The 20783-nt window shown below is 65.7% G+C and overlaps 3 protein-coding genes across 6 annotated transcripts in view; all 3 read left to right on the top strand.

Annotated features, from left to right (window-relative positions):
* The first annotated feature begins 95 nt into the window (after nt 1-95).
* TGFB1I1 (transforming growth factor beta 1 induced transcript 1) lies at nt 96-8042 on the top strand. Of its 4 annotated transcripts, none has more exons than XM_075412362.1 (11): nt 96-223; nt 1366-1511; nt 2405-2436; nt 2558-2655; nt 2947-3044; nt 3125-3227; nt 3314-3454; nt 3668-3841; nt 4686-4767; nt 5063-5211; nt 6659-8042. In XM_075412362.1, the coding sequence occupies exons 1-11, from the start codon at nt 211-213 to the stop codon at nt 7354-7356; spliced, it is 1734 nt and encodes a 577-aa protein (XP_075268477.1). In that variant the 5' UTR covers nt 96-210; the 3' UTR covers nt 7357-8042. The 4 variants fall into 4 exon arrangements, with proteins under 4 accessions (XP_075268477.1, XP_075268479.1, XP_075268476.1 ...); XM_075412364.1 differs by having other exon boundaries at nt 3129-3227; nt 6659-7014; XM_075412361.1 differs by lacking the exon at nt 96-223 and having other exon boundaries at nt 563-1511.
* Nucleotides 7995-20076, top strand: LOC142360120 (integrin alpha-D-like). Its single transcript, XM_075412354.1, has 25 exons — nt 7995-8045; nt 9332-9464; nt 9593-9674; nt 9789-10027; nt 10423-10514; nt 11252-11355; nt 11445-11548; nt 11663-11727; nt 12604-12706; nt 12909-13039; nt 13131-13282; nt 13378-13531; nt 14444-14594; nt 14675-14748; nt 14861-14990; nt 15343-15497; nt 15571-15711; nt 15792-15998; nt 17060-17190; nt 17277-17434; nt 17915-18069; nt 18164-18295; nt 19339-19412; nt 19500-19641; nt 19765-20076. The coding sequence occupies exons 1-25, from the start codon at nt 7995-7997 to the stop codon at nt 20074-20076; spliced, it is 3372 nt and encodes a 1123-aa protein (XP_075268469.1).
* Nucleotides 20077-20264: 188 nt separating this feature from the next.
* LOC142360119 (integrin alpha-M-like) overlaps nt 20265-20783 on the top strand; it is a 2074-nt gene continuing 1555 nt past the window's right edge. The window contains exon 1 of the mRNA XM_075412353.1: nt 20265-20318. Within this exon, the coding sequence (XP_075268468.1) occupies nt 20265-20318 (54 nt within the window). The remainder of the gene's footprint in view (nt 20319-20783) is intronic.

Genomic DNA, 20783 nt, shown 5'->3' with positions numbered 1-20783 from the left:
CCCGCACGCACGGACCCGGGCTCTGCCCCCCCGCACCCACGGACCCAGGCTCTGCCCCCCCTCCCGCACCCACGGCCCCAGGCTCCCCCCCCCGCCCCGCTTCCTCCCGCCGCCCCTGGCCCGCACCCAGCCGTCCGGCCGCTTCCATACAAGGGCACCGAGGGGCCCACGCGGGGCCACGTCACGGGGGGGCCGCACCCAGTCCCGGCCATGGACGACCTGGGTGAGGGCCGCGCGCGTCCGTCCGTCCGTCCGCCTGTCCGTCCGTCCGCCTGTCCGTCCCGCGGCGGGGGGCCGGGGGCCAGGGGGGGCCGGGGGTGCGGGGATGGATGGGTGCTGGGCTGGATGGGTCCGTGGGTGCTGGGATGGACGGGTCCGTGGGTGCTGGGCTGGGTGGGTGCTGGGATGGATGGGTGCTGGGATAGATGGGTCTGTTGGTGCTGGGATGGATGGGTGCTGGGATGGATGTGTGCTGGGACGCCTGGGTCCGTGGGTGCTGGGTCCGTGGGTGCTGGGCTGGATGGGTGCTGGGATGGATGGGTGCTGGGCTGGATGGGTCCATGGGTGCTGGGATGGATGGGTGCTGGGACGCCTGGGTCCGTGGGTGCTGGGTCCGTGGGTGCTGGGATGGATGGGTGCTGGGATGGATGGGTGCTGGGATGGATGGGTCCGTGGGTGCAGGGATAGATGGGCCCATGGGTGCTGTGCTAGATGGGTGCTGGGACGCCTGGGTCCGTGGGTGCTGGGCTGGATGGGCCCATGGGTGCTGGGATGGATGTGTGCTGGGACGCCTGGGTCCGTGGGTGCTGGGTCCGTGGGTGCTGGGATGGATGGGTGCTGGGCTGGATGGGTCCATGGGTGCTGGGATGGATGGGTGCTGGGATGGATGGGTGCTGGGACGCCTGGGTCCGTGGGTGCTGGGTCCGTGGGTGCTGGGATGGATGGGTGCTGGGATGGATGGGTGCTGGGATGGATGGGTCCGTGGGTGCAGGGATAGATGGGCCCATGGGTGCTGGGCTAGATGGGTGCTGGGACGCCTGGGTCCGTGGGTGCTGGGCTGGATGGGCCCATGGGTGCTGGGATGGATGGGTGCTGGGATGGATGGGCCCATGGGTGCTGGGATGGATGGGTGCTGGGCTGGATGAGTCCATGGGTGCTGGGATGGATGGGCCCATGGGTGCTGGGATGGATGGGTGCTGGGACGCCTGGGTCCGTGGGTGCGGGGATGGATGGGTGCTGGGCTGGATGGGTCCATGGTTGCTGGGATGGATGGGTGCTGGGATTGATGGGTCCATGGGTGCGGGGCTGGATGGGTGCTGGGCTGGATGGGTGCTGGGACGCCTGGGCCCTTCGCCCCGTCCCCAGACGCTCTCCTGGCCGACCTGGAGACGACGACCTCGCACCTCGCCCGGCGGCCGGCGGTGCTGAGCGACCCGCCGGGGGGGTGCTGTGCCCCCCACCCATCCTGCGCCCCCGGCGGGGACCCGCCCCGGCCACCCCCCTGTGGGCCAGTGAGCTTGGGGACACGGGGACCCCGGGGACACGGGGAGGTCTGGGGCACGGGGGGCTTTGTGGGTGCTGGAGGCCTTGGGGACACTGGAGGACCTTGGGGACACTGGAGGACCTTGGGGACACGGGGAGGTCTGGGGGGCACGGGGGACGTTGTGGATGTTGGAGACCTTGGGGACACTGGAGGACCTTGGGGACACTGGGGGCCTTGGGGACACTGGAGGACCCTGGGGACACAGGGAGGTCTTGGGGGCACGGGGGGCTTTGTGGGTGCTGGAGACCTTGGGGACACTGGAGGACCTTGGGGACACTGGGGGCCTTGGGGACACTGAAGGACCTTGGGGACACGGGAGGTCTTGGGGACACGGGGGGCTTTGTGGGTGTTGGAGACCTTGGGGACACTGGAGGACCTTGGGGACATGGGGGGCTTTGTGGGTGTTGGAGACCTTGGGGACACGGGAGGACCTTGGGGACATGGGGGGCTTTGTGGGTGTTGGAGACCTTGGGGACACTGGAGGACCTTGGGGACACTGGAGGACCCTGGGGACACAGGGAGGTCTTGGGGGCACGGGGGGCTTTGTGGGTGTTGGAGACCTTGGGGACACTGGAGGACCTTGGGGACACTGAGTGGCTTTGGGACCCTGGGGCCCTGGGGACGCTGGGGGACGTTGGGGACGTGGGAGGCTTTGGGGACGTTGGGGACCTTGGGACCACCGCGGGGCCTCGGGGACAGGGAGGATCTCGGGGGCTGGAGGTGGGGGACAGCGGGGTTGGGGACCCCTGGGGTGGGGACATCAGGGATGAGGACGGGGGCTCGGGGAGGACGCTGGGGACACCCGGGGCCGGGGACACCGGGGCCGGTGACGTCCCAGGTCCCCAACACGCCGGTCCCCAGGCAGGAGGAGAGGACACCGAGCAGCTCTACAGGTGCGGGGACCTCGGGGACACGGGGGGGACCTCGGGGACATGGGGGGGACCTTGGGGACACGGGGGGGGACCTTGGGGACACGGGGGGGGAGGTGCCACCCCCGCTGTCCCCGTCCCCCAGCACCGTGCAGAAGCCCCGGCCGCCCCCGGCTCCCCCGGGCCTGGGGGACCTCGACCGGCTCCTCAAGGACCTCGATGCCACCCACAGCTCCATCGCAGGTACCCCCCGCCCGGACCCCCCCGGGGACCCCAAAACCCCCCCGGGGACCCCAAACCCCCCCCCGGGGACCCCAAAAATCACCCCGGGGACCCCAAAAACCCCCCCGGGGACCCCAAAACCCCCCCCGGGCACCCCAGGTCCCCTCGGAGCCCCCACCCGAGTCACCTCAGGGACCCCGAGTTCGTTCTGGGGACCTCCGATCTCCTCGGGGACCTCCGAGGTCACCCCTGGGGACACCCCCCCCCAAGGCTTCCTGGGGACCCCAAAACCGGCCACCTCCCCCCCCCCAGATGAGATCCTGGCGCAGTTTCCCCCCCTGAAGACCCCCGAGGGGATGAAGAGGAAGGAGGTGATGGACGAGGCTGAAGATGCGGCGTCCCCCCCCCCCGTGAGTGAAAACGCGTGCGTGTCCCCGGGGGGGGGGAGCAGCCACCCCTAACCCTCTCCCGATCCCCCCCCCCCCCAAAGCAGCTCGAGGACCCCCCCAGCACCCCCCACCTCGGCCACCTCGGCCACCCAGGAGCTGGACAAGCTGATGGCCTCGCTCTCCGACTTCCACCTCCGCCGCACCGTGAGTCCGGGGGGGTCCGGGGCGCGCCCCCCCCCCATCTGACCCTGCACCTCCATAACTTTCTTCTCCCCTCTTCCCACCCCCAGCCCCCCCCAAAAAAGGGGGTTCCCGAGGCGGGGAACCTGGACTCGATGCTGGTGCTGCTGCAGTCGGAGCTGAGCCGCCGGGGCGTCCCCACGGGGCCCAGGGGCGTCTGTGGGTCCTGCCAGAAGCCGATCGCCGGGAAGGTGGGGTTTGGGGGGGGCGGGGCTGCACCCCCAAATCTGCGGCTTCCTTGTGGGCGTCTTCAAACGGGGCTGCGTGACCCCCAAAACGGGTGGGGGGTGGTCCTCTGGTGTACCCCCACACGAGGTTGGCCTGAAGTGGGGGGGGTGCCCCGAAAAGGTGGCAGCTGCACCCCCAAAAACAGGGGTGACCCCCCCCTCCCCCCCCCCCCGCAGGTGGTGAGGGCTTTGGGGTGCTCCTGGCACCCCGAGCACTTCGTCTGCGCCCGCTGCGGGGGGCAGCTCGGGGGCGGTGGCTTCTTCGAGAAGGACGGGGCGGCCTACTGCCCGCGGGACTACGGGCGGCTCTTCTGCCCGCGCTGCGCCCGCTGCGCCCAGCCCATCCTGGACGTGGGTCGGGGGCACCTCCCGGGGACCAGGGGACCTTCTGGGGGCAGCGGGTGGGGTGCCCTGGGGGTGGTGGGACCTTCTGGAGACCATGGGACCTTCTTGGGGGGGTGGCTGGGGTCCTTCTGGGGTGCTCTGCAGGTGGTGGGACCTTCTGGAGACCATGGGACCTTCTTGGGGGGGTGGCTGGGGTCCTTCTGGGGGTGTTGGGACCTTCTGGAGACCATGGGACCTTCTTGGGGGGGTGGCTGGGGTCCTTCTGGGGTGCTCTGCAGGTGGTGGGACCTTCTGGAGACCATAGGACCTTCTTGGGGGGGTGGCTGGGGTCCTTCTGGGGGTGTTGGGACCTTCTGGAGACCATGGGACCTTCTTGGGGGGGTGGCTGGGGTCCTTCTGGGGGTGGTGGGACCTTCTGGAGACCATGGGACCTTTTTGGGGGGGTGGCTGGGGTGCCCTGGGGGTGGTGGGACCTTCTGGAGACCATGGGACATTCTTCAGGGGGTGGCTGGGGTCCTTCTGGGGGTGGTGGGACCTTCTGGAGACCTTCTGGGGACCATGGGACCTTCTGGGGGCGGCGGGTGGGGTGCCCTGGGGGTGGTGGGACCTTCTGGAGACCATGGGACCTTGTTGGGGGGGTGGCTGGGGTGCCCTGGGGGTGTTGGGACCTTCTGGGGACCATGGGACCTTCTTGGGGGGGTGGCTGGGGTCCTTCTGGGGGTGGTGGGACCTTCTGGAGACCATGGGACCTTGTTGGGGGGGTGGCTGGGGTCCTTCTGGGGTGCCCTGGGGGTGGTGGGACCTCCTGGGGGGCCATGGGAGAGCGGTGAAACCCGTTGTCCCCCCCCAGAAAATGGTGACGGCGCTGGACAAGAACTGGCACCCGGAGCACTTCTGCTGCGTCAAGTGTGGGCAGCCCTTCGGCGAAGAGGGTGGGTGGCCCCCCCGTCCCCTCCCTGTCTCCCCGTGTCCCCTCCTGTCCTCCTAGATCGCCCCGTGGCCCTGCCCTGTCCCACCGTGTCCCGATCCCATGTCCCCACCTCTCACCAACCCCATGCTGGTCCCACCACCATCCCCACGTCCCCAGATCTTTCCGCCTCTGTCCTGGCCTCACCACCGTGGCCACACCCCACGTGTCCCCACCTCCTCCGTGTCCCCATGGCCGTGTTCCCCGTGTCCCCACGCCTCCCCACCCCTGCCCCCCACCGTCCCCGTGGTGTCCCCCAGGGTTCCTGGAGAAGGATGGCCAGCAGTACTGCCGCCAGGACTTCGCCGAGCTCTTCTCCAGCCGGTGCCGGGGCTGCGGGCGGCCCATCCTGGAGGGCTACATCGCCGCCCTCGAGGGGCTGTGGCACCCCGAGTGCTTCGTCTGCCGGGTGAGACCCCCGTGTCCCCCCTCCCCTGCTCCCTGGTGTCCCCACGTCCCCACGTCCCACCTCCAGGAGCACCTCACGTCCCCACCTCCCCTGGTCCTTGGTGTCCCCACGTCCCCATGGCCCACCTCCAGGAGCACCTCACGTCCCCACCTCCCCTGGTCCCTGGTGTCCCCACATCCCATGTCCCCACCTCCAATGCTCCCTGGCGTCCCCACACCCCATGTCCCACCTCCAGGAGCACTTCACATCCCACATCCCCACCTCCCCTGGTCCCTGGTGTCCCCACACCCCATGGGCCACTTCCAAGAGCACCTCACATCCCCACCTCCCCTGGTCCCTGGTGTCCCCACATCCCCACCTCCCCTGGTCCCTGGTGTCCCCACATCCCCATGTCCCACCTCCAGGAGCACTTCACATCCCATGTCCCCACCTCCCCTGGTCCTTGGTGTCCCCACATCCGCATGTCCCACCTCCAGGAGCACTTCACATCCCACGTCCCCACCTCGCCTGGTCCCTGGTGTCCCCACATCCCCATGTCCCCACCTCCCCTGGTCCTTGGTGTCCCCACACCCCACATCCCACCTCCAGGAGCACTTCACACCCCACGTCCCCACCTCCCCTGGTCCCTGGTGTCCCCACATCCCCATGTCCCCACCTCCCCTGGTCCTTGGTGTCCCCACACCCCACGTCCCACCTCCAGGAGCACTTCACATCCCACGTCCCCACCTCCCCTGATCCCTGGTGTCCCCACATCCCCACCTCCCCTGGCCCCTGATGTCCCCACGTCCCCATGGGCCACTTCCAGGAGCACCTCACGTCCCCACCTCCCCTGGTCCCTGGTGTCCCCACATCCCCATGTCCCCACCTCCCCTGGTCCTTGGTGTCCCCACACCCCACGTCCCACCTCCAGGAGCACCTCACGTCCCACATCCCCACCTCCCCTGGTCCCTGGTGTCCCCACATCCCCATGTCCCCAGCTCCCCTGGTCCCTGGTGTCCCCACATCCCCATGTCCCCAGCTTCCCTGGTCCTTGGTGTCCCCACACCCCACGTCCCACCTCCAGGAGCACCTCACGTCCCACATCCCCACCTCCCCTGGTCCCTGGTGTCCCCACATCCCCACCTCCCCTGTTCCCTGGTGTCCCCACGTCCCCACCTCCCCTGGTCCCTGGTGTCCCCATGTCCCCATGGCCCACTTCCAGGAGCACCTCACATCCCCACCTCCCCTGGTCCCTGGTGTCCCCATATCCCACGTCCCCACCTCTCCTGGTCCTTGGTGTCCCCACACCCCACGTCCCACCTCCAGGAGCACTTCACATCCCACATCCCCACCTCCCCTGGTCCCTGGTGTCCCCACGTCCCCATGTCCCACCTCCAGGAGCACTTCACATCCCACGTCCCCACCTCCCCTGGTCCCTGACATTCCCACCCCATCTCCGTGTCCCCAGGAGTGCTTCTCGCCCTTCGTGGGGGGCACCTTCTTCGAGGACGGTGGCCACCCTTACTGCGAGCGGCACTTCCACGCCCGGCGGGGGTCCCTGTGCCGGGGCTGCGGGGAGCCCATCGCCGGCCGCTGCGTCACCGCCATGGCCCAGCGCTTCCACCCCGAGCACTTCGTCTGTGCCTTCTGCCTCCGGCCGCTCTCCAAGGGCACCTTCCAGGAGCAGGAGGGCAAGCCCTACTGCCACCCGTGCTTCCTCCGCCTCTTCGGGTGAGGCCACCGCGGCCCGCCCACCCCCCAGCCCCACCGATGGTGCCCCATGGTGTTTTCCAGTGGTGGACCCCATGTCCACCACAAGAACATCTCCCTGTTGCATGGGGTGCACCACTGAGGTGGTCTTCAAGGTGTTCCATGGTGCCCAGGGGCCTCCTGCATGGGGATCTGGCACCCTTGAGGTGCCCTGTGGTGTGGGGTGTCCCACAGAGGTCCAGTGGACACCCCACAACCACCAAAAGAACATCCCCCTGTTGCGTGGGGTGCACCACTGAGGTGGTCTTCAAGGTGTCCCATGGTGCCCAGGGGCCTCCTGCATGGGGATCTGGCACCCTTGAGGTGCCCCGTGGTGTGGGGTGTCCCACAGAGGTCCAGTGGACACCCCACAACCACCAAAAGAACATCCCCCTGTTGCGTGGGGTGCACCACTGAGGTGGTCTTCAAGGTGTCCCATGGTGCCTGGGGGCCTCCTGCACAGGGATCTGGCACCCTTGAGGTGCCCCGTGGTGTGGGGTGTCCCACAGAGGTCCAGTGGACACCCCACAACCACCACAAGAACATCTCCCTGTTGTGTGGGGTGCACCACTGAGGTGGTCTTCAAGGTGTCCCATGGTGCCTGAGGGCCTCCTGCACAGGGATCTGGCACCCTTGAGGTGCCCCGTGGTGGGGTGTCCCACAGAGGTCCAGTGGACACCCCACATCCACCACAAGAACGTTCCGTGGGGGAACGATCGGATGGGGTGCACCACGGGGGTCATGGAGCTGTCTTGGGTTGCTTGGAGGCCTCACGCATGGGACCCTTGAGGTGTTCAGCAGCGTAGGGTGCCCCGCGGAGACCGAATGGGCACCCCACGGCCACCCCAGGGGTGCTACGTGGAGGTGGTCATGGAGGTGGTCATGGAGGTGGTCATGGAGGTGCCCCCACGGCGCCTGGGAGCCTCGCATGGGGTCCATCACCCCTGAGCTGCCCGGGGGTGCGAGGTGCCCCACCACGGGGGTCCCGTGGGTGCTCCACAGCGCGGGGCGACCCGCGGTCTGGCTGTGGATTTGCCCCACGCCGTGGGGTGACCATGGACCCAACCCAGGACTTCAACCAGCACTGGGGGGCGCTGGTGGTCCCGGTGGGGCACAGGGGGCAACTGGGGGGCACTGGGGGGCACTGGGAGCCTCCGTGCAGCGCACTCGCTCTTTGCTTGCACACGCCAAAGCCTTCGTATCTGGGGGGGGGAGGGGCAGGTGGGGGATCTATGGGGCAGCTGGGGGGGATCCATGGGGCAGCTGGGGGGGATCCATGGGGCAGCTGATGGGGATCCATGGGGCAGTTGGGGGAGATCTATGGGGCAGTTGGGGGGGATCCATGGGGCAGCTGGGGGGGATCCATGGGGCAGCTGGGGGGGATCTATGGGGCAGCTGGGGGGGGATCTATGGGGCAGCTGGGGGGGATCCATGGGGCAGTTGGGGGGGATCTATGGGGCAGTTGGGAGGGATCCATGGGGCAGCTGGGGGGGGATCCATGGGGCAGTTGGGGGGGATCTATGGGGCAGCTGGGGGGGGATCCATGGGGCAGCTGGGGGGGATCCATGGGGCAGCTGGGGGGCACGCGGCACCGGGCGCACGCGGCTGAACGAGGACAATAAACACCGGCAGCAGAACCGCGAGGCGTGGGGCGAACCCGACCTTCCCGGGGAGCCGGGCGCCCGCTCGGGGTCCGCGTCCCCCCCTTCCCGCCCGGTGTCGCCCCCTCCTCGGCGTGGGTCGACGTCCCCCCGGCCGCGGTCACCGCTCGCCTCCGTTTGGGCCTATTTTACCCCATTTTGGGTCACTTTCACGCTTTGGAGCCATTTGGTCTGGTTTTGTGTCAATTTGCCCGATTTTCGTGCTAATTTCACCCCCTTTTGGGTCAGTTTCAGATGGATTGGGTCAATTTCACCCTCTTTTGGGTCGATTTCACCCCCTTTTGGGTCAGTTTCAGACAGATTGGGTCAATTTCACCCTCTTTTGGGTCAATTTCACCCTCTTTTGAGTCAGTTTCAGACGGATTGGGTCGATTTCCCCCTCTTTTGGGTCGATTTCACCCTCTTTTGGGTCAGTTTCAGATGGATTGGGTCGATTTCACCCTCTTTTGGGTCGATTTCACCCCCTTTTGGGTCAGTTTCAGACAGATTGGGTCAATTTCACCCTCTTTTGGGTCGATTTCACCCCCTTTTGGGTCAGTTTCAGACAGATTGGGTCAATTTCACCCTCTTTTGGGTCGATTTCACCCTCTTTTGGGTCAGTTTCAGACAGATTGGGTCAATTTCACCCTCTTTTGGGTCGATTTCACCCTCTTTTGGGTCAGTTTCAGACAGATTGGGTCGATTTCACCCTCTTTGGGGTCAATTTCACCCTCTTTTGGGGTCGGTTTCAGACAGATTGGGTCGATTTTCCCCCTTTTGAGGTCAGTTTCATCCGCTTTGGGCCAATTTCACCCAGTTTGGGGCCATATTTCCTCACTTTGGTGTCGGTTCTCCCCGTTTTGTGTCGGTTTCTCCCTGTTTTGGGTCGGTTTCTCCCCGTTTGGGGTCACTTTCTCCCCGTTTTGGGTCGGTTTCTCCCCGTTTGGGGTCACTTTCTCCTAGCCTGGGGGCAATTTCATCCGCCGTGGGCTATTTTTCTCCCTGCTCTGGAGGATGCTTCACCAAATTTGGGGTCTACTTTGCCCACTTTGGGGCCGGCATCCCCCACTTCGGGGCTATTTCATGCAGGATTGGGTCTGTTTCCCTCCCTGTTTGGGTCCATTTAATGCGATTTCTGCTGGCTCCTATTTCGGGTCAATTTTCCCCCTTTTCACTCTGTCTCAGCCAGTTCCCCCCTCCTTGAACCAGTTTCACTCTGTCGCTGCGAAAACCCCTCCGGTTCGGGATCAGCCACCTGGGGACCCCCGGGACCGGCCCACGCGACGGCCCCCAGCCCCCCCGCGTCGCGCGTGGGCCCCCCCACCCCTGCAGCCCCGGCATCCGGGGAGCTGCTGCGGGGACCCCGGCGTCCGGGGCCCCATACGTGTGGGTTCGAGCGCTGGCCGCCCCGGCTATAAATAAGCCCGACCGCTTCCTGCCACCCATGGGTGCTGCGCTGGGGGGGGGCTGGGTCGGGGTCACCACCGTTTCGGGGTGCAGGCGACTGGGGGCGGCCCCGGTTAGGTTCCACTTCACTGGGGGCACCCCCAGTTTTGGGAAGAGCCGGTTGGGGTTAACCCCCGTGTTAAGCTGCGCTGCACCGGGGGTGGCCCCCGTTTTGGGGTGCAGCCCCTCGCGGGTCGCTCTTATTTCGGGGTGCAGCTGGTTGGGGTCACCCCCACTGTGGGGTGCAGCTGGCGGGAGGGAGTCACCCCCATTTTGCGGTCAGCCTCATTTGGGGTGCAGCCGAGCGGGGCGATTCCCCTCGCAGGCTGCAGCGCGCAGTAGGTGCCCCTCCCCTCCAGCCCCCCCAAAACCCACAGACCCCCCCTCCTCCCCGCAGCCCCACCCCCCCCATCCCTCTCACTTCTCTTTCCTGACACCCCAGGGTGGCCGCCATGCACCCATGGGTGCTGCTCGCGGTGCTCTGCGCAGGTGGGGGGGACGCCTGGGTCCCCTGGGGGCTGGGAGGGGGGGGAATGGGGGTCCCCAGATGCCTGGGTCCCCTGGGGGTTGGGAGGGGGGGGGAATGGGGGTCCCCAGATGCCTGGGTCCCCTGGGGGCTGAGGGGGGGGGGAATGGGGGTCCCCAGATGCCTGGGTCCCCTGGGGGCTGGGAGGGGGGGGAATGGGGGTCCCCAGATGCCTGGGTCCCCTGGGGGCTGGGAGGGAGGGGAATGGGGGTCCCCAGATGCCTGGGTCCCCTGGGGGTTGGGAGGGGGGGGAATGGGGGTCCCCAGATGCCTGGGTCCCCTGGGGGCTGGGGGGAGGGGAATGGGGGTCCCCAGATGCCTGGGTCCCCTGGGGGCTGGGAGGGGGGGGAATGGGGGTCCCTAGATGCCTGGGTCCCCTGGGGGCTGGGAGGGGGGGGAATGGGGGTCCCCAGATACCTGGGTCCCCTGGGGGTTGGGAGGGGGAGAATGGGGGTCCCTAGATGCCTGGGTCCCCTGGGGGCTGGGAGGGGGGGGAATGGGGGTCCCCAGATGCCTGGGTCCCCTGGGGGCTGGGAGGGGGGGAATGGGGGTCCCCAGATGCCTGGGTCCCCTGGGGGCTGGGAGGGGGGGGAATGGGGGTCCCCAGATGTCTGGGTCTCCAGGGGAGGGGGAAATGTTGGGGATAGGGTGGGTGGGGGTCCCCTGGGTCCTCTCCCCTTACCCCCCACCCCCACCCCAGGGCTGCCCCCTACCCCTGGCTCCGGACTGGACGAGGCGACGGCAACGGTTTTTTTGGGGTGCAGGGGGCTCCTTCGGGCACAGCGTGGCTCAGGCCGATGGCGGGTAGGTGGCCCCCTCCCACCCTTGGGTGCCCCTTCCTCCCCCATGGGACCCCCCCCGCCCTGACCACCACCCCCCTACCCCCACCCTAGGGTGCTGGTGGGGGCCCCCCTGGAGCCGGGAGCGGGCGGTGGGACAGGACGGGTCTATCGGTGCCCCGTCGGGACCGGGCGCTGCCAGGACGTCCCCATCACCGGTAGGACCCTGGGGTGTCCCCCCCGGACACCTGGACCCCCCAGGAGGGCTGTGGGGGTCCAGAGGGGGCAGCCCAGACGCCTGGGTCTCTCATCGCACCCCTCTCCCGCCGAAGTTCCCCCGGAGGTGACCTCCGTGTCTCTGGGCTTGTCCCTGGTGGCCCATGGATCCCAGCTGCTGGTGGGTCCCGTCTCCATCGTGATGGTCTATGGGGTGATGGGGTGGCAAGGTGGGGGGGGGGGGCGAGGGGGGAACAACATTCTGGGGAGGGGGGTCCTTCACCCTCAGCAAGGGGGCCCGGTGGGGTTTCCTGGACTCTCTTGGGGTCTCCTGGGCTCTCTTGGGGTCTCTTGGGGTCTCCTGGACTCTCTTGGGGTCTCCTGGGCTCTCTTGGGGTCTCCTAGAGTCTCCTGGGCTCTCCTGGGGTCTCCTGGGCTCTCTTGGGGTCTCCTAGAGTCTCCTGGACTCTCTTGGGTTCTCCTGGGCTGTCTTGGGGTCTCCTAGAGTCTCCTGGGCTCTCTTGGGGTCTCCTGGGCTCTCTTGGGGTCTTCTAGAGTCTCCTGGACTCTCCTGGGGTCTCCTGGGCTCTCTTGGGGTCTCCTAGAGTCTCCTGGACTCTCTTGGGGTCTCCTGGGCTCTCTTGGGGTCTCCTGGGCTCTCTTGGCATCTCCTAGAGTCTCCTGGACTCTCTTGGGATCTCCTGGGCTCTCTTGGGGTCTCCCAGAGTCTCCTGGGCTCTCTTGGGGTCTCCTGGGCTCTCTTGGGGTCTCCTAGAGTCTCCTGGACTCTCCCAAGAGAGCTCTCCTGGTCTCTCTTGGGGTCTCTTTGAGGCCACTGGGAGCTGCTGGGGTCTTTTGGGGTCCACTAGGGTCTGCTGGGGTCTATTTGGGGCTGCTGGGGTCTGTTGGGGTCTACTGGGGCTCCTGGGGTTCTGTTGGAGTCTACTAGGGTCTACTGGGGTCTCTTGAGGTCTACTGGGACCAGCTGGAGAACGTTGGGGTCTGTCAGGGCCTGGGGGGTTGGGGGAACATGATGTCACCGCGCCTTGGGCCACAGGCATGCGGCCCCACGGCGCAGAGGGCCTGTGGAGTGAACATGGAGCTGCGGGGGCTCTGCGTCCTCCTGCCTGCGGGCAGCGCCCTGCCGGCCACCCTGCCAGGTACGGGGGTCCCGACACGGGGGCTAAGGACACCCTGACCTGGGCTGGACGGGCTCCGTAGGTTGGTAGGGGGTGGGGAAGACCAGACGGAAGGGCAGGTGGGTCCCACGGGTTGGTGAGGACCTGACGTGGGGATAGATGCGCCCCGCAGGGTCACGCTCTTCATCTTTCCCTCCGCCACCCCCCGTTCCCCCCCCACCAGGTTGCCCCATGAAGGCCTCTGACATCGTCTTCCTCGTGGACGGCTCGGGCAGCATCGGGGGCTCTGACTTCAGGAGGATGAAGACCTTCATCACCCAGGTCATGAACCGGTTTGAGAGCACTGACACCCGTGTAGGTGCCATCCCACCCAGGGCTGGGTCCCAGGCACCCACAGGTGGCCTGATCCTGCCCCACCCCATGTCCTCCCCTCCCTCTGGCTCAGTTTGCCCTCATGGAGTACTCCAGCTCACGCACTCTCCAGTTTGACTTCGCCACCTTTGCCCGGTTGTCCGCGGCGGAGCGGGCGGAGAAAGTCAACGGCGTCAGGCAGAGCAGTGGGACCACCTGGACGGCCAGCGCTATCCAGACTGTGGTGTAGGTCCCACCTTCAGACCCGTCCACCACCTCTGCGCCCCTCGGGGCAACCCCGTCATCCCAAGATTGTCATCCCTCGCATCCCCCTGGGCCAGGAGGCAACTGTTCGCCCCGGGGAAGGGAGCCCGGGGAGGTGCCCACAGGATCCTCATTGTGGTCACGGATGGGCAGAAGTACAGGGACCCGCTGGAGTATCGAGATGTCATCCCTGAAGCGGCGCGAGCAGGGATCATCCGCTACGCCATTGGGGTGAGCGCTGTCCAAACATCTCTGTTGATCTGTCCATCCATTCCCAACGTCTCCAACCATCCCAACATCTCCATCCATCCATCCATTCCCAACGTCTCCAACCATCCCAACATCTCCATCCATCCATCCATCCATCCATCCATTCCCAACGTCTCCAACCATCCCAACATCTCCATCCATCCATCCATCCATCCATCCATCCATTCCCAACGTCTCCAACCATCCCAACATCTCCATCCATCCATCCATCCATCCATCCATCCATCCATCCATCCATTCCCAACGTCTCCAACCATCCCAACATCTCCATCCATCCATCCATTTCCGAACAGCTCCATCCACCCGCACATCCATCTCCATCCATTTGTCCACCTTCAAACATGTCTGGCCATCCGGCCATCCACAAGCACCGCTGTTCGCCTCCAAATATCTCCAAACTTCCGTCCATCCATCCATTCCCAAACATCTCCATCCATCCATCCATCCATCCATCCATCCATCCATCCATCCATCCATCTCCGAACATCTCCATCCATCCAGCAACTACCTCCAGACATCCACCCATCTACAAGAACCTCTGCATCTCCAAACATCTCCAAACTTTGCCATCTATCCACCCATGCCCAAACACATCCATCCATCCATCCATCCATCCATCCATCCACCCATCCATCCGTCCATCTATCCATCCATCCACCCATTCATCCATCCACCCATCCATCTGTCCATCCACCCATCCATCCATCCATCTACTCATCCATCCATCCACCCATCCATCCATCCATCTACTCATCCATCTCCAACCATCTCCATCCATCCCGTTCATGTCTGTCCCTCCCTCCCTTCCTCCCTCCCTCCCTCCCTGCCTCCCTCCCCCGGTCCCTCCATCCCACCATCCTTCTCCCACCCCAGGTGGGCAGCGCCTTCCAAGACCAAGCTGCCATGGAAGAGCTGCACAGCATCGCCTCCGAACCCAGCAAGGACCACGTCTTCCGGGTGGACAACTTCGACGCCCTGCAGGGCATCCAGAACCAGCTGCAGGAGAAGATCTTTGCCATCGAGGGTACCAGGGGTGCCGGGGGCGGCTGGGCAGCGTCCGAGGGGGGCGGCTGGTGCCCCCCGCCCACTCCCGCCTCCCCCCAGGCACCCAGTCCGCCCACAGCAGCTCCTTCCAGCTGGAGATGGCTCAGGAGGGCTTCAGCGCCCTGCTCACCCCGGTAGGTGTCCCCCGACCGGCCGAGAGCGTCCCCGTGCCCGTGGGGTGTCCCCGGGGCGGGGGCGACTCCTCCGTCCCCACCGCTGTGCCCTGCCCCCGCTCTGCCGGCGCAGGAGGGGCCCGTGCTGGGAGCGGTGGGTGCCTACGGCTGGTCCGGAGGGGCCTTTGTCCACGGCGGGAGCGGGGACACCACCTTTGTCAACGTGTCCCGCGACGCGGGGGACATGGACGACGCCTACTTGGGTAAGGGGTGCCTGGGCCGGGGCCGCGTGGTCCCCACCGGGGGCCCGGGGGCGGTGGCCTTGCGGGGATCCTGGGGACGCTGGTGGCCCGGCGAGGTCCTGCAGATGTTGGTGGCCCCGTGAGGACCCTGGAGGTGTTGGTGGCCCCACGGGGACCCTGGGGACGCTGGTGGCCCGGCGAGGTCCTGCAGATGTTGGTGGCCCCGTGAGGACCCTGGAGGTGCTGGTGCCCTCGCGGGGGGACCCTGGGGACGCTCGTGTCCCCACGAGGTCCTGGGGACGCCAGCACCCCCGCGCGGCCGGCGGGGCCGTGGCAGCCCGGGGGGGTCCCCGCTGACCCCCGCTCTGCCCAGGCTACGCGGCCGAGTCCCTGTCCCTGGAGGGCGGCCGGGCAGCGGCGCTGGCGCTGGGGGCCCCCCGCTACCGCCACGTCGGCCGCCTCCTCCTCTTCCACCGCCGCGGCCCCCGCGCCGCCTGGGAGCTCCTGGCCGACGCCGCGGGGCCGCAGGTAACGGCGGGGCCCCCGAGGGGCGGGGGTGCCGGGGCCCCCCAGCCCGCCCCACGGCCGCGGCTCCCCGCAGGTGGGCTCCTACTTCGGGGCGTCCCTGTGCGCCCTGGACGCCGACGGGGACGGCGCGGCCGAGGCGCTGCTGGTGGGGGCCCCCATGTTCTACGGGGCCGGCAGCGGGGGCCGCGTGGCCGTCTGCGCCCTGCGGCCCAAGGTAGGGGCCCCCCGCCCGCCCCGGCCCCCCGCGCCCCGCCCCGCGGCGGCAGAGGGGTCCCCAGCGCCTGGTCCCCCCAGGGCGGGCGGCTGCGGTGCCAGCAGACGCTGCGGGGACAGCCCGGCCACCCCCTGGGGCGCTTCGGGGCCAGCCTGGCTCGCCTGGGGGACGTCGACGGGGACCGGTGGCCCGAGGTGGCCGTGGGGGCCCCGCTGGAGGACGAGGAGCGGGGGGCCGTCTACATCTTCCGCGGGAAGCAGGGCGGCGTCGCCTCCCCGTACAGCCAGGTGAGACCGCCCGGCCGTGGGTCCTGGGGTGGCAGGGAGGTCCCAGGTGGTGGGGACAGGCTGGGTGCCAGGGACGTCCCCGGTGCTGGGGGCGTCCGTCTGGGGTGGTGGAGAAGATGTCTTGCGTGTTGGAGACATCCGTCTTGGGTGGTGGAGGCATCTTCGGGGCTGGAGACGTCCATCTTGGGTGGTGGAGAAGATGTCTTGCGTGTTGGAGACATCTTGGGTGGTGGAGAAGATGTCTTGCGTGTTGGGGACGTCTTGGGTGGTGGAGGCATCTTGGGTGCTGGAGACGTCCATGTTGGGTGGTGGAGAAGATGTCTTGCAAGTTGGAGACGTCTTGGGTGGTGGAGGCATCTTGGGTGCTGAAGATGTCCATCTTGGGTGGTGGAGAAGATGTCTTGTGTGTTGGGGACATCTTGGGTGGTGGAGAAGATGTCTTGCATGTTGGAGACATCCGTCTTGGGTGGTGGAGGCATCTTGGGGGCTGGAGACGTCCATCTTGGGTGGTGGAGAAGATGTCTTGCGTGTTGGAGACATCTTGGGTGGTGGAGGCATCTTGGGTGCTGGAGATGTCTTGGGTGGTGGAGGCATCTTGGGTGCTGGAGGTGTCATTGTTGGGTGGTGGAGAAGATGTCTTGTGTGTTGGGGACATCTTGGGTGGTGGAGAAGATGTCTTGCGTGTTGGAGACGTCTTGGGTGGTGGAGGCATCTTGGGTGCTGGAGATGTCTTGGGTGGTAGAGGCATCTTGGGTGCTGGAGGTGTTCATCTTGGGTGGTGGAGAAGATGTCTTGCATGTTGGAGACATCCGTCTTGGGTGGTGGAGGCATCTTGGGTGCTGGAGATGTCTTGAGTGGTGGAGGCATCTTGGGTGCTGGACACATCCTGGGTGCTGGCGATGTCTTGGGTGATGAAGACGTCTTGCATGCTGGAGATGGTCCAGGCGCCCAGGATGTCCTGGAAGCTGGAGATGCTCCAGCTCCTGAGGATGTCCCAGGTGCTGGGAACGTCTTGAGCACTGGAGACGTCTCACCCACTTGGGCACCTCTGTGTCCCGCAGCGCATCTCCGGTGCCTGGTTCTCCAGCGGGCCACGCTACTTTGGCCAGGCCATCAGCGGTGGCCAGGACCTGACGGGGGACAGACTGCCGGACGTGGCCGTAGGCGCCCAGGGACAGGTCCTGCTGCTCAGGTGCGCCCATGGGACCGGCCTGGGACCTTCCACGGCCTGGGGGATGCAGTGGCCACCACCACCGCCCCTCCGATTGTCACCACCAGGTCCCAGCCGCTGCTCAGGGTCCGTGTGACGGTGACTTTCCAGCCTCAGGAGATCCCCGCGGCCGCCTTTGATTGTCAGGAGGAGGAAGCGCACAAGGGGGAAGTGGCCAAGGCCATGATCTGCTTCCTTAGCACCAAGAAAACCCCTGACAACTTTGGTGAGACCTCCCAGAAGTCCCTCTGGAAGCCCAGAGCATCTGCAGGTGTCCCTAAGACCCCCCACCAGTGCCATGGACCCCCCCAAAGCGCCCTCCCCACACTCTCTACACGCTCAGAAGTCCATCTGTCCCCCCAAAGCCTCCCCAGCTACCCCCCGCACCCCCCAGAAGTGCCTGTGGCCTCCTAAATCCCCTGCAGATGTCCCCCAGACCAACCAGCAGCCCGTCTGGCCTCCCAGAGTGGCTCCGGATGTGCCCGTCGCCGCCCAGATGTCCACCTGGCCTCCCACAGCCCCTCCAGATCCCCAGTCCCCCTCCAGATGTCCCCAGATCCCCCAGAAGTCCACGTGGCCTCTTGAACCATCTCCAGACGTCCTGCAGACCTTCCAAAACCCATCTGGCTCTCCATCGCTGCCTTTCACCCACCCGGGGGGCTGCTGGAGACCCCGGCCACGCACCTTCCTCTCCCTCTCCCCGCAGGCAGCCAACTTTCGGCCACCCTCCGGTACCAGGCGGCCCTGGACCCCGGCCGGGCGATGGTCCGCGCCGTCTTTGCCGGCAGCAGCGCCGTCCGCAACGGGACCCTCCGAGTGGGCGTGGGACAGAGCTGCGAGACCTTGGCCATCGTCTTCACGGTGGGTGTCGGGAAAGGCCCCGGCAGGGTGGTCCTGGGGTGGCCCAGCCCCGGCACCATCCTGGGGGACACGGCCGTGTCTCTGTGCCGGGCAGGGGTGCCCACAGGACACGCTGTCCCCCCTGGTGCTGCGCCTCACCTACGACGCCGTGGGGGACCCCATCTCGGTGGCCGGGGGTTTGCGTCCAGCCTTGAGCGAGGACTCGGAGATGGTGGCCATCGGCGCGGTAGGGGCTGGGGCCTCCCCAGAGCAGCGGTGTCGGCAGGGGATGGTGGAGGGGTGAAGGGTTGGGGGGCTGTGGGGGGCTGGAGAGCTGGAAGGAGAGATGAGGTGGATGGTTGGATGGGTGTGTGGGTGCATGGATGGGTGGTGGATGGATGGAAGGACGGATGGATGGGTGGTGGAGGGATGGATGGATGGAAGGACGGATGGATGGGTGGTGGAAGGATGGAGGGATGGATGGATGGGTGGGTGGGTGGATGGATGGATGGATGGGTGGGTGGGTGGATGGATGGATGGATGGAAGGAGAGATGAATGGATGGATGGATGGATGGATGGATGGATGGATGGATGGGTGGTGGAGGGATGGATGGATGGGTGGATGGATGGATGGGTGGATGGATGGATGGATGGGTGGATGGATGGATGGATGGATGGATGGGTGGATGGATGGATGGATGGGTGGATGGATGGATGGATGGATGGATGGATGGATGGAAGGACGGATGAATGGATGGATGGATGGATGGATGGGTGGATGCATGGATGGATGGATGGATGTATGGATGGACGGATGGATGGATGGATGGATGGGTGGATGGGTGGATGGATGGATGCATGGATGGATGGATGGATGGATGGATGGAGGGATGGATGGAGTTGTGGAAGGAGAGATGGAATGGACAGAAGCACAGGAGGAAGGAAGGGCAGATGGATTCACAGGTGGAAGGGAGGTGGGATGGATGGGCAGAAGGGAGGGTGGATGGGAGGAACCAAGGGAAGATGGAGGAAGGGAGGAAGGACAGAAGGATGGAGGGACAGGTGGACAGAGGGGTGGGAGGAAGGCAGGACACAAGGGCGGATGGAAGGGTGGACGTGTGGAAGGACACCTGCGCGTGGGGAGGGTTGGAAGAACCAAAGAGATCCATGGGGGTGGGTGGGCAGACGGTCAGATGGCTGGCTGAGGGGTGGGGGAACGAAGGAAGGGGGCGGACAGGCAGCCACCTGTGGGACGGACGGACGGGTGGACAGACATGGCGTCTCCTCAGCTGCCCTTTGAGAAGAACTGCGGCGCCGACAACGTCTGTGTCGACGACCTCCGCATCTCCCTCAGCTTCTCGGGGTAGGTGTCCCCTGTGCCCCAGGCCAGGGGGACGACCGCGGGTGCCAGGCCCACGCCTGCCTGCTGCCACCCCTTCCATCCCCCCAGGCTGGAGACCATCGTGGTGGGGGTGACTGACGTGGTGGACATCACCGTCACCCTCCGCAACCACGGGGAGGACTCGTACGGGACCACCGTGCAGCTGCAGCACGCCGAGGCCCTCTCCTACCGCAAGGCCGTGGTGCTCCAGGTACCCCCACCCCCTCCAGCCCCCCCAAGATCCTTCAGAGCCTCCAAGACACCCAGAAGTGCCAGACACCCTCCAGCAGTCCATTTGGCCCCCTGAAGCTCTTCCAGATGCCCTCTGGACTAGCTACAAGTTTGTGTGGATGCCCAGATCCACTCCCGATGTCCTCAGGATCCCCCAGAAAACCAGAAGACCTCCTCAGCCCACTCCAGACGTCCTCTAGACCCCCCAAAACCCCTGCAGCCTCCTAAACCTTCTCCAGAGATCCTCAAGACACCCAAGCCCCCTCCAGATGTCCTCAAGACCCCCCAGGCATTCCTTTGTCCACCCAAAGCCCTTGCAGGGAACCCTCAAGCCCTCCAGAAGTCTATGTGTTCTCTTAAACTCTCCCAGGTGTCCTCCAGACCCTCTAGACCCCCCATATGGCCTCCTAAATAACTTCTAGATGTCCTCAAGAACCCCTAGAAGCCCATATGGCCTCCTAAACAACTTCTAGGTGTCCTCAAGAACCCCTAGAGGCCCATATGGCCTCCTACACAACTTCTAGATGTCCTCAAGAACCCCTAGAGGCCCATATGGCCTCCTAAACTACTTCTAGATGTCCTCAAGAACCCCTAGAGGCCCATATGGCCTCCTACACAACTTCTAGATGTCCTCAAGAACCCCTAGAAGCCCATATGGCCTCCTAAACAACTTCTAGATGTCCTCAAGAACCCCTAGAAGCCCATATGGCCTCCTAAACAACTTCTAGATGTCCTCAAGAACCCCTAGAAGCCCATATGGCCTCCTAAACTACTTCTAGATGTCCTCAAGAACCCCTAGAAGCCGACATGGCCTCCTAAACTACTTCTAGATGTCCTCAAGAACCCCTAGAAGCCCATATGGCCTCCTAAACTACTTCTAGATGTCCTCAAGAACCCCTAGAAGCCCATATGGCCTCCTAAACTACTTCTAGGTGTCCTCAAGACCCCCTAGAAGCCCATATGGCCTCCTAAACTACTTCTAGATGTCCTCAAGAACCCCTAGAAGCCGACATGGCCTCCTAAACTACTTCTAGATGTCCTCAAGAACCCCTAGAGGCCCATATGGCCTCCTAAACTACTTCTAGATGTCCTCAAGAACCCCTAGAAGCCCATATGGCCTCC

This window comes from Opisthocomus hoazin, unplaced genomic scaffold (assembly GCF_030867145.1).
Source record: "Opisthocomus hoazin isolate bOpiHoa1 unplaced genomic scaffold, bOpiHoa1.hap1 HAP1_SCAFFOLD_150, whole genome shotgun sequence".
NCBI lineage: Eukaryota > Metazoa > Chordata > Aves > Opisthocomiformes > Opisthocomidae > Opisthocomus > Opisthocomus hoazin.
The sequence above is the reverse complement of the archived record's forward strand: the minus strand, read 5'-3'. Positions and strand labels throughout refer to the sequence as shown.